Source organism: Armigeres subalbatus, chromosome 3, assembly GCF_024139115.2.
Source record: "Armigeres subalbatus isolate Guangzhou_Male chromosome 3, GZ_Asu_2, whole genome shotgun sequence".
NCBI lineage: Eukaryota > Metazoa > Arthropoda > Insecta > Diptera > Culicidae > Armigeres > Armigeres subalbatus.
Window position 1 is genome coordinate 210,879,821 of NC_085141.1, and position 13,118 is coordinate 210,892,938.

The following is a 13,118-nucleotide window of genomic DNA, read 5'->3' on the forward strand; positions in this document are numbered from 1 at the left end:
TGAGCATGATTCTGCCAACACTGGCCATCAGCGCCCCTAAGATGGGTAAGGGAAGTTTCACACCAAACAGCCCCGATCTGGCGAACTTTCTCTCCGTATTAAGTCGCCCGGAATGACTGCCGCCAACCAATTCGAGAGGCGAATGACAGTGAACAGTCGTCAGTTGAGCTCTGGAGACTCATCTGTATGTAGGGGGAAATAAGCTCCAACGGAATCGCGTTGTCAGTCAATGGTGTAGTAAAGCGTGGGGTGGTTTACCGGTAATACCGAAACCGGTAAAACCGGTATTACAGGCCAATTTTTGGATACCGAAATACCGGTTTAATGAAGGTCTAGAAACCGGTATTTTCGGTATTCCAATTTTCATCAAAATTTAGTAAACAAAATACTTTTTTATATGGGTGGCTAGAACTGCAAGGTGTAATTAGTGTGCTCTTAATTTTCAGACCACTTAAAGAAAAGAAAATAATAAATACCAAAAATTATTTATTATATTCTTAGAGGGAAACAATTGTTTAAATTTATCATACCATGTTGAAGAATAATTAGTTTTTGCTTTTGGAGAATCCACTCACTATAAAAACTCAGTTCTGCATGAGAGGTAAATCTAACACAACACTAAGATGCATTAGTTTCTTTTCCCTTTAGGTAAATCTGGATAACAATATTAATTTCCAAATTTGTTTATATTTTTCCCTTATGCATTTATATTTGAGACATCCAAGACATGCAGGAAAGAAATTCTTTTTCCAAAATGAAAAAAAAAATCTTTATTTTAGAACAGTTTTAGATAACGCATTTGGTAGTTGGAATTAAAAAATGACGGGCCCTGTGTGGAAATCCGACGCACTACTTTTTGAACATGCTTGCTTCTCAGTTACAGAAAAACCCAAGCGTCAGAGGTGAGCCAGCCTCGGGCTGAAAACCTCTTAAATAAAGATAATAATAATAAACCTGAGGACAGGGGCGTAAAAGATGTACCTACATGTTATAGACAAATGAGTTTCGATGGATAACGCTCCTAGGATCTGGAATCATAAATAATGGTTGCAGTGTAGTAAAACGTTATCTACATGACAAATTCTTTCAAAACTTTTTTTAGAAGCCAAATTCACTTTATGACTATTGATGTACTCATAACGTGCATTGCTCTAAATATAGCATCTCAGGCTAGAGTGTAAAATCTGTTCAAAATGACACGCGTCATTTGACATTATGTAATTTTGACTCCCACACATTAGATTACATATTTACATCATTGTTTTGTTAGACAAAGTTATAGGCAGCTTTAAGTGCTTTAAGTTTGTCATACCTCATTATTTGATATTTAGTTTCCGAAAAAAGTTCTGGAAAAATTGAACAATTAAATTCCGACGACACAACACTGAATGGTTGCGATAGTCATGATTTAATAAAACAAAACAGGAAAAATTTAATGAAATAACAAAATAAACTATACCCAATTGGTAGTTTAGGTTTTATTTCATTTTTCGCCAGATTTTATTCGCAAAATATAAAAACTGCCATTAAATCTTTACATTACACAACAGTACATAATAATTTCTCGATTGGATTTTGAAATTATATGCTTTTTCAGAACTTAAAATAAAATCTTCAGAAAATACTTCAATACCGGTATTATACCGGTATTACCGGTATCAACATCGTCAATACCGAAATACCGGTTTTCACTAAAAGTGGTCAAAACCGACCACCCTAAGCGTGACCCGGCGCTAATGGCCGATGCACTGGCTGCCCAGTCAACACAAGATCGTATATGATGTCTCATAAAATGCTAAAGTGGAGGTCATATAGGTACTTCCCCATACAATATGTACGTATATCGCCTCCACTTTAACATCTTATGTTGCATCATATTCGATTTTGTGTTGACTTGGTGACCACTTCTGACTTCAGACTTCTACGAAAAGTATCCAGTCCTGTTCCGCAAAAAAACATCTTCACCCTGCCTCCGCGACTTCAATCAGTCCTTTTCCATGGAAGAGCTGGACTTCATCTTGCAAAGAAAAATTCGCGAGACCAACCGGCGGAAGAATCGAGTGGATCTCGGGTACCCTCCCCGAACAGTGGAGATCGTCGTGCCGTTCCTCGTTAACCGAGGTTCCCACAGCGAGGCAGGGAGCGTCAAGGCTAAGATCATAGAGAGGATGGTCAACAGACGGCTTACGGATTTCTTGGAGGGAACTGGACGTTTTGATAACAGGCAACATGCTTTCCGCTCTGGGCGCGGTATCAATACATACCGCGCGTCTAGGTGAAATCTTTAGTGATGCAAGGAGTGCGGAGAAGCATGAAGATCTAGTTTCCATTGATACAGCCAAGCCCGAGTAACACACTTGTCCCAAACAAACTACATACAGCGATTGATACATGATCTGGTCATAAACAAGTTGCTGTATTCAAAAGTGGGTGAATTGTGCTACTAGGAAGGCCTATAACAGAGGAAGGCCTGCAGAAACTAAAATCCTGAGGGAACTCCGGGAATCTCCTTTAAATTCATCAAACACTTTTTATCTGACCGCTCCTTTTGAGTGCAGCTTAGAGCGCAAACATCAAAAACTGGATTGGACTGGAGTTCCCCAAGGTTTAGTCATAGCCGTCTCCCTCTCCCTGGTGACCATGGAGGAGATTGAGCAACCTACCCAAGGGAATTTCTATACAAAAGCATGCCAACGACGTCCTTCTGATTGCGGTCGGCAAGCATCCAAAGGCTCTGCGAAGAAAACGTTAGCACGAACGTATAACTGATGCCGCATGTGCCGATGCAGAGGTTCTTCCCCCGTGTAACATTTTTAGTTGTATTACGGACATGAAAACCATTATGAGCTCAACATGACTTCTTTAAAACCAGTATTATAAAACCATAATGTTATTGGGGCCATTTAGGCATAATACCATTATGGCAATTTGCTCCAAATCAATCGGCTATTTGGTAAAGTCTAAAGCCAACTACAAAAGATGCGCCTGCGGCAATCTTTCAAGCAATCGTCGAAGCAAGAGCTCGCCAAGCACTGATTGTCTCGAACTCCGGCAGCGTGTTGGCTGCGCATACTTTACCAACCAGTAAACACCCATTCAACCAAGCCATCCAAGCTGTATTCGACATATGAATTGTTAATCTGTTAATGCAAAAGAAGAGGAGGTTTTTACGCCCGTTTGAGGAAGAACAGTTCGTTCCACTCAACCAGGCTTTTCCTGCCCCTAATAATAAAAAGACAGTAACACCTCCCTAATGTGGGTCCCTGCTGCTGCTGTGAAGACCTGTGCGCCGCCGCGCCGCGCCGCCGACAATTTTGGGTCGGCGCGCCGCCGATCATAATTTTGCCACGCCGATGACTAATCGCAATGAAAAAATCAATTAACTTAAGTCGAGTCGAGTAAAGTACAAACTGAAGATGGCCTTCCAGTTGAAGACGAAATACGTATCTGTAAAGCAATACAACATGGTGGAGTTTATTGGAATAGTACTAAACTCGTCTTATGATAGTTCATAAATGGTGAAAAGGTGGAAATCGTCAGCATTCAATTTCAAATCTACCTTACGAGATGATGTCTCTAAGTCAGTGTGGTGAAATACATTGTCTGTAATAAATTTATTGGTTGATTAGTTTATGAGTTTGCATGAGGCTTCATCTAGTGGATTTCTTCTACCAAGTAGAATAACACAAACAATGTTTAACTGATCTTTGGAATTCATCTAAGCCAAGCCTTTGGCATTCAGACGAGCACCTAAACCTGTGAGTGACTTCAGAAATTATTTTTTCTCCGAAAATTCCTTCAGAATTTACATTACGAATTTCTTCAGAACATCATTTACGAAATTCTTTAGGAAATTCCTTATGGAATGTATACAAAAAAAATATTTCAGGAGTTCCTACGAAAAATAAGCTAGAAATTTGTTCCAAGACTCCTTAAGGAATTCCTCTAGAATCTCTATAATGAATTTCTTCGGAAATTGTTTATCAACACTTTTTTTAAGCAATGCTTTCGGAGATTTTTTGAGAATTACTTCGGAAAATTCTCCCATGAATTTTTTTCGGCAATTATTCCATGAATTCCTTAACCCTTAAATGCGCAATGTTGTTTTAAAACAACAAACCGAAAATACGTTTATTGTTAATAATTCCAATGGTTATTTACTTTAAAAATATTTCCGACGAATTCTAAAAAAATCGCCTTGCGCCTTTAAGGGTTAAATTAATTCTTTCAGATATTACATTATAGATTTCTTAGAACTTTTCAAGGAACTTCTTCGGAACTTCTACCAGCAATTCCTTCAAAACATTCTTCGATTATCCTTCCAGAACTTCCTGCAAGAATTCCTCCAAAAATGCTTTCACGAGTTCATTCCGAAATTCTTTAAGTAATACCTTGGTAATTTTTCAGTATTTAATGTTTATTTTTTTGTCGTTTTACTCTTTCGAAAATTCAATTAGTAACTCAATCGAAAACTATTTCATTCTCTAATTATTTTTCAAAGGATTTCCGGAAAGAAATTCCAAAAGAATTTCTTAAGAAATCTACGAAGGAATCTTGGATTTTTTTTAGATTATTTAAGGAAAGAAATCGTGAGGAGTTCTCAAATGATTTTTTGGAGAAGTTTTTGAAGAAATTTCTGCAGGGTGTAGGATAGGGTGGCTCAAATTAGTATGGGAAAAACTTTTTTCATTTTTTTTGGGCCGCCCTCTTATTCGGTTCTATTTGTTGCCTTAATGCTCTGGACAAAATTTCAGCCAAATCGGTCAATGTTTGGGCGGTGCTAAACTCATTGGAAATTTATATGGAAAAATGTATCCAGAAACATCCAAAAACAGTGATTTGCAGTTAGACGGCACAATTTACGATGAAGAATTGTGATACTCATTCAGATCGTGAAGCATTTAATTCAGAATATAGCATAGCATAGCATAGTTACGGTGTACTTCGTAGATTGGACACTAGTGATACTCATGTTTTTCTTTTGAAATCCTTATTCAGATTGCTATCAGAAATCAAGGTGGGTGTGGTCCTTGATTTCAATCTAGGATAAAAATCACAAAACCATGAGGATTACTACTCCTGGCCACGCCCACCTTCATCGTAACTTGGGAGGGGAAGGAAGTGTTGGTGTAGTACTTACTTAACGCAAGGCTCCCGACTCAGCGACACCCTCATAAGTACCACGGAGTTGGATATTGGGGAAGGTATTCGTTGGGTCAGGATTTGCCTGTAGCTGACAATGTGACCGTGGTAGATCTGTCTACCCAGCGTTACGGGGAGTGAAGCATTTAATACAGAATATTATGCTGAAAACCGCGAAAAGATTAGAGTTTGTCCTGCGAAGTTATTAGCATTTCTCTGAAGAGGGGTTTGAGCACATTTCGTTTCTTTTACCTTCGAAAAGAAATAAATTCACCCCTACAACACTCCAGTAAAATGCTAATATCTTTGCCTAAGAAACTCTAATCTTCTCGCGGGTTTCAGCATGACAACCTGTATTCAACTCTACAAGAACTGAATGAGTATCATAGTTCTTGAACGTAAATTGTGCCGTCCAACTGCAAATCACTGTTTTTCGATGTTTCTTCATACATTTTACCATATAAACTTCCAAGGATTTTAGCACCGCCCAAACGTTGACCGATTTGGCTGAAATTTTGTCCAGAGCATCAGGGCATTAAATAGAACCGAATAAGAGGGCAGCCCATCAAAAAATTTGAAAAGGTGTTTTTTGAGCCACCCTAGTATAGGAGCTTCCAACAGAATTTTCGAAGGCATTTTTAAAAGAGAACCTGAATTGATTTTCAAAAATAATTTCCGTTGGAACTGCTGAAAAAGTTTTTGGAGGCATATCTGAAAGACTTCCCCAAAGAATTGCTAAAGGAATTTCCAGAGAAATCCATAAAGGAATGTCTGCAAGTATTTTTGAAGGAATTTCATAACTAACAGAATTTCAGAGGAAATGCCTTCTGGTATGTCTGAAATAATTCCGGAAACGAATTCCAGAATGTCTTTCGGATTCTTTCGGATATTCCTTGGAATTTCCCTCAGGAATTAGTTCGGAAATTCATCCACGCATTCTTTCAGAAATTTGTTAAAGAAAACCTTGAGAAAATCGTTGAGATATTTCTCCGAAAGTTTCTCTCTAAGAACTCTTTTGGTACACCTTGCAAAGTTCTAGGGTAAAATTTCCTTAAGAATTATTGAACAGGTTCTAGAAAGAATATCCAAGAAACTCCTGAAAGATTTTTCAAAGTAACTCCTGAATGAACTTCTGATATTCTTAGATTTCTCCGCAAGTTCCTTTGGACATTCCGTCAAGATTTCGTTCAGAAACACGGATATACCTTCTGAAAATACTTTACAAACTCTTTTTGAAATATCTACGAAAAATGTTTGAGGAGTTCCTTAGGAAATTGTTTCAGAATTCCTCCAAAAACTCTCTTAAAACTCCTACAGAAATTCAATTACGAATTACTTTGGAAATTTCATCAAGTTTTTTTCTTCGAAAATTAATTGAGAAATTCCAGCGGAAGATACTTTTTGTATTTTTTTTGGAATTTCCTCTAGGGGTTCCTTAGCATCAAGACATTTTTCCTGAAATTACCTTAGGGATTCTTTCAAATATACCTTAGGCAATTTCTGAAGATTTTTTTCCAGGTAATCCTTTGAAAATTCCAACTAGTAAATTTTTTGGTTACTTTAAGAAGCTACCTACAGACACTGAGAAAACTACCTTTGTAAAGGGGAAGGGTCGTTTGGCCGAAACCCATTCAGCCGAAAGCCATTTGGCCGAATTCCACTTGGCCGAAATTTGGCCGAAAGGGTAATTTGGCCGAAAGGGTCATTTTGCCGAGAGGGTCATTTGGCCGGAAGGGTCTTTTGGCCGAAAGGGTCATTTGGCCGGAACGGTCGTTTGGCCGAATAGGACATTTGACCGTATAAGACATTTGACCGAATAGGTCATTTGAAAAGTGAGAAATTGTGAGTGAGAAGAGAAACGTCTCAATTCTCATTCCTCATTTCTCACTGTGAAAAGAAAGAAGCGTGAAGTTAGTAGTGAGACGACTCTTCACCCACTTCGGACTATTCACTTTTCACAATGAGAAAAGAGAAATGAGGAGTGAGAAGTGAGACGTCTCACATCTCACTAAGAAAATTTGAAGCGCGATGTGAGCAGTGAGACGTCTCACTATTCACTTCGCGCCTCCCAATTTCTACAGTGAGAAGAGAAAAATGAAGAAAAAGAAGTGAGACATCTCACTACTCACTTTCATTTCTAACTGTTCTCTGTAAAAAGTGAGAATTGAGACGTCTCCCTTTTCACTCCTCATTTACCACTTATCATTGTAAAAAATGAGAAGCATGAAATGAATAGTGAGATGTCTCATTACCCACTTCGTCCAACTCACTTTTCACAATAAAGAGAATAGTGAGACGTCTCACTTCTCACTCTTTATTTATCTCTTCTCATTGTAGAAAGTGAGACGTGAGATGACTCACTTCCCATTTCTCACTTCTCACTGTGAAAAGTTAGTAGTGCGAAGTGGGTAGTGAGACGTCTTACTACTCACTTCATGCTTCTCACTTTTTACAGTGAGAAGTAAGAAATAAGGAATGAGATTTGAGACGTCTCTCTTCTCATTCCTAATTTCTCACTTTTCAAATAACCTATTCGGCCAAATGTCCTATTCAGCCAAATTACTTCTACGGCTAAACGACGTTTTCGGCCAAATGACCCTTTCGGCCAAATGACCCTTTCGGCCTAAAGACCCGTTTGGCAAAATTACCCTTTGACCAAATGACCCATTGGTCAAATGACCGTTTCGGCCAAACAACTTTTTTGACCAAATGACCCTTTCGGCCGAACGACCCTTTCGGCCGAATTACCATTTCTTTCAAACGACCCTTTAGGCCCAAACACAATGTCAGCGGAACGGCGACAACGGCAAATTTTACAGTTAGCCCATATATTTTCTGTCAGATTTGCCGTTTCCGTTGCCGTTCCGCTAACAATGTGTTTGGGGCTTTTCAGCCAATCGCCCCTGCGGCCAAATGACTTTCGGTCTAATGGTCTGTTCGGCAAAATGGTATATTCGGCCAAACAACTATCAGCCAAATGACATTGGCAAAAAGATGCAGTGTTGCAGTGATGCAGTGAGCAGAAAATACTGCGCAGTGGAGAATAGTAAATGACGCAGAAGAACGAATGAATCACGATTGTACAAGCACAGACAAACAGACATAACACATTGAACATTTACTCATCAAATTCATCGTCGTTTAAATACTGACGACATCTGTTGATTTCAGTAAGTTGGGCAAATCGCGAACCAGATGGCAGTAGTGAGCAAACGTCAAATTCGAGCAAATCCGATGGGGGCGCCACTAGTGATCGATTGGCCAACTAATGATTATTTGAATTAATCAGTAAATTAGTGAACGATGGAAATTTGACGAGTGTTATGTCTGTTTGTCTGTGGTACAAGTTTATAAAAATGCAGACAAAGGCAGGATGATAAAATATGGTAGATTACAGTGGGCTGAACATGTACTGTGTATGCTGGAAGAGAGACCAGCAAAAAACCTTCCGGGAGTGTGGAAGAGACGTTGGCTCCGGGGTAGACCCCGGACTCGGTGGCTGTGAGCAATCGAGAAAGATGCTCGTGCAGCCGGTGTGCAGGGAGACTGACGACAGGCGGCCCAAGAACGAGCAACCTGGAAATTAAATTCGGGTTTCCTCCGGACAACAGGGAGTGTACGACCATCATAGGTATAGGTAATTGAAATGAAATTTTTGGACATTTTCCTCAGGAATTTCTTCACAACATTCTCCATTTCTTTTGATTTTTTTAGGATCAACGCTCCTTTAAAAAAATATTGGGAAATTTATTTGAAATTCTGTTAGGACTTTAAAAATATCTGTGAGGATTTCTTCGAAATTTTCCTGAAGGGTTTCTACTGATTTTTCTTTGAGAATTCCTTCAGTTCTCACAGTTTTTTCGGAAATTTCTTCAAAAATGTTGCCGGATTGCCTTCAAAAACTTTATCCGACATTACTTCAGGAAATCGTTTGGAAATTCCTTTGGAAAACTCTTTTAGGAATTCCATCGGAAATTAGTTCATTGTTGAATAAATTTCCGAATGAATTCCTGCAGGATTAGCTCTACTAAAGGAATTTCCCAAAGAGAACGTGAATGGATTTTAGAAAGAACACCTATACAAATTTCTGTAGGAATTCTCATAGAATTTTACGAAGGAATTCCTTATGAACTTTACTTAGAAATGTCTGTAGAAATTTCCTAAAAAAAAATCTAGTTTCCAGAAATTCCTTCAGGGACTACACCAAGAACTTTTTTGGCATATTTAACCAAATTTCAGGAAAAAAATAAATTTGGTTGGTCATCCCAAGTCTTACTCAGCTAGTATTTATTTTTATTTATGTTGATCATAACATTTTAACATTAATAACATTTTGAAATCAGGTATTGATTAGTGTCGCCGACAATTGACTATTTTGAATGTGCTGCTTGATGATCGGCAAACGTAGAATATTGCAATCAGAGCATAAAATATTCATCTTCATTAAGCAACTTCGGTCCGAATTTTGACAAACATCGCATGAATATTCAAAACATAGAATGACATAGTCAGACGACTACTCCAAAAACTCATTCATTCGACTGTCACTGAGTGTAAGCACACAGGTGCAGAAAAAACATAATTAGCATTGTTTATGTTGATGTTTACAGTTGAAAATGCCTTGCGGATGAAAATCGGATTTAGTTCTATGTGATACATTACTTTACTCGTTTGAAACGTGTTCAGATTTCAGATAATTTATCAATTTGTAAAATGTGCATAAATATTCAATGACTAATATTCAACTGAATATTGACAGTCCAGAGACGACTATGAATGTGTCTGGAAGTGAGCTGACAAGTGAAGAAAGGTGTAGTTCACCAAAAAATTTCGATTATTTTACACTCTGATTGCAATTTTAATCCACTGAAGTTGATTTGTATACGGGCGATTCCTGTCGTGTGAATCAAAACCGTATGAATCCAAAAACCCGCATTAAAATTGATTTTTCCAGTCATTGATTTTTTCATCCAGGCCGGTTCACGCCGCCGCCGATGAAAGTCAACGGCGCGCCGCCGGGGCAACAGTGACCACCACGCCGCCGCCGCCGATGATGATGAGACAAACCAGTCTCGGGCTGAAAATTTCGTTTAAAAAGTTTAAAAATAACTTTGTATCGTTACAATTCAATCAACTCGCTATTGTCGTTATTGCTCTTATCGCTGTTGACATGGCATTATTATATTCAAGTTCACATCATCGGACAAGGTTGCCAAATTCTGTACTGTATAGCCAACAGCTGCTATAATCTTTCCGATAAAGCTACTAACATCCAATTGGTTTCGGCGGTAAACCGGTCATACAACGGGATCATAAGGCTACTTCTATCGTGTCGTCCTTTTATTCGGTCACCTGAAGATGGAAACCGTGATTGAGAAGTGCTTGCTGTTGTGTGTGTCCATCAAGGTTCATCAAGCAAACCTGCGAGTCAGGCTCTCGGTATAGATGGTCACCTAAAATAGTCAAGGTATTCTCTTAGACGAGTCATTCGAGTGTCCGAGCAATCGACCATCAACTGTTTGTCCAAAACCACCTCGGCGATGAATCGATTTATTTATTTATTTATCATCAGACTAAGGCCGGAGTGGCCTGTGCTGCACATAAAAGACTTCTCCATTCAGCTCGGTTCATGGCTGCACTTCGCCAACCACGCAGTCTGCGGAGGGTCCGCAAGTCGTCCTCCACCTGATCGATCCACCTTGCCCGCTGTGCACCTCGCCTTCTTGTTCCCGTCGGATCGTTGTCGAGAACCATTTTTACCGGATTGCTGTCCGACATTCTGGCTACGTGTCCGGCCCACCGCAGTCTTCCGATTTTCGCGGTGTGAACGATGGATGGTTCTCCCAACAGCTGATGCAACTCGTGGTTCATTCGCCTCCTCCACGTACCGTCCGCCATCTGCAACCCACCATAGATGGTACGCAACACTTTCCTTTCGAAAACTCCCAGTGCGCGTTGGTCCTCCACGAGCATCGTCCAGGTCTCGTGTCCGTAGAGAACTACCGGTCTTATAAGCGTTTTGTAGATAGTCAGTTTGGTACGGCGGCGAACTCTATTCGATCGGAGCGTCTTGCGGAGTCCAAAGTACGTACGATTTCCAGCCACTATGCGTCTCCGAATTTCTCTGCTGGTATCGTTATCGGCGGTCACCAGTGAGCCCAAGTACACGAATTCTTCAACCACCTCGATTTCGTCACCACCGATAGAAACTCGTGGTGGGTGGCTCACATTGACCTCTCTTGAGCCTCTTCCTCTCATGTACTTCGTCTTCGACGTGTTGATGACTAGTCCAATCCGTTTAGCTTCGCTTTTCAGTCTGATGTAGGCTTCCTCCATCCTCTCAAAGTTACGTGCCATGATATCAATGTCGTCGACGAAACCAAATAACTGGACGGACTTCGTGAAAATCGTACCACTCGTGTCAATCCCTGCCCTTCGTATTACTCCCTCCAAAGCGATGTTGAATAGCAGACACGAAAGACCATCGCCTTGCCGTAACCCTCTACGGGTTTCGAAGGGACTCGAGAATGCCCCTGAAACTCGAACTACGCACATCACCCGATCCATCGTCGCCTTGATCAACCGTATCAGTTTATCCGGAAATCCGTTTTCGTGCATTAGCTGTCATAGCTGGTCCCGGCGATGAATCGATTAAGACCGTTTAATTGATGTAACCACTCTCACCCTTCGCCTGCAATATAATGCGCAGTAAAGTCACCGCCCACCAGACCTTCTAGCTGCTCGAAAAACTCACCGAAACCCCAAAGCTCAGAGATGTCATATAAGAAACATAGAGCCAGTACTCGTCGATAGAGACCCTTGCACGCGATGATATATGAGCAAAACAAAACATCTTTTTTTGCTGGTGAAGAAAATGTCAGACTCCATACTGATACTCTTCCCTTCTCCTTCATACGGAAGCTTGGAAGAAGGAAAGTCGTGCGATTTATCACCAAAATTTGCGTCACCAAAAGAATCCCTCCGTTTGCTTTCAAATGCACTTCTATATTCAAATAACTCCATGCCTGCCGTGTCCCAACGGAACAATTAAATCTCTGTAGTTGTGTCTCTTATTTTAGATGATAATATTAGCATTTATACATTTTAAATGATAATATTCACATATAATACATATTAAGTAATGAAATAACAGTTCAAATTAAATAAATGTGATATTTGGACGACATTTGTCGGACGGTAGAAAAATCTTTTCGAAAAAAAGCGCGCATCGCACACATTTTGTATTGAAAACTAATTCTTTTTTCATTCTTTATTAACGAGATTTTTGGCCCGAGGCTGGCTCATCTCGTAATCTCATTCTTAATGTTTGACTTCGCACTCTAATATAGAAAATAACTTGTGAACAATTTAGTTTCATATTCTAAAACAAACACATTATAATTAAATACTTCAAATTCACTCCAACAGAGGCATTCACTGCAACATGGTCCAAATATTATTGTACGTACAAAAAGCAGAACAAACGGTTCTCAATGCTTCAATTCAACCAAATGTCGGGACGATCGGTAAGTACTACATATTTTTTTTCCCTGGTCGGTTGAATAACCACATTTATTTTCCGATTCTTCCTAAGCAGCAAACATCGACGGAAGTGCTAACGTTGGCATCGTGCACGCGGAGGTTATCCGAGTTTGAGAAGCGGTACTGTTTCGATTTGATCTTCGACGAAAGACCTGCCATTACGTACACATTTCAAGCGCTCAGCGAAGAGGATCGCAAAGCATGGTTAAATGCGATGGATGGCAAGGAACCGGTAAGATGAGGGCGCCTAAATCCGTACCGAGAGTGTTGATTAATGAAGTTCTAACTATTATAGACGTATCCAATACCATCGACGCACCACAACGAGGATGGGAATCTGGACGATGTTGGTTTCGCCTTTGTGCGAAAATGTATAGAAGTACTGGAACGGCGGGGGTTGGAGGAAGAGGTTAGTAATTTTTTCGAACTTATTG

At 39.8% G+C, this 13,118-nt stretch overlaps 1 protein-coding gene across 8 annotated transcripts in view; it reads left to right on the top strand.

Moving 5' to 3' along the window:
* The window catches only part of LOC134228091 (rho GTPase-activating protein Graf), a 215,222-nt gene that overhangs the window by 181,159 nt on the left and 20,945 nt on the right, over positions 1-13,118 (top strand). For 7 of the 8 annotated variants that reach the window (XR_009983833.1, XM_062709866.1, XM_062709865.1 and 4 more), the window contains 3 exons: positions 12,571-12,668; positions 12,737-12,916; positions 12,980-13,093. Coding sequence is in view for 7 of the 8 variants with exons in the window: in XM_062709866.1 (XP_062565850.1) it covers positions 12,571-12,668; positions 12,737-12,916; positions 12,980-13,093 (392 nt within the window). In the remaining variant the exon portion in view is untranslated. The remainder of the gene's footprint in view (positions 1-12,570; positions 12,669-12,736; positions 12,917-12,979; positions 13,094-13,118) is intronic. The other variant, XM_062709869.1, reaches the window with a different exon arrangement.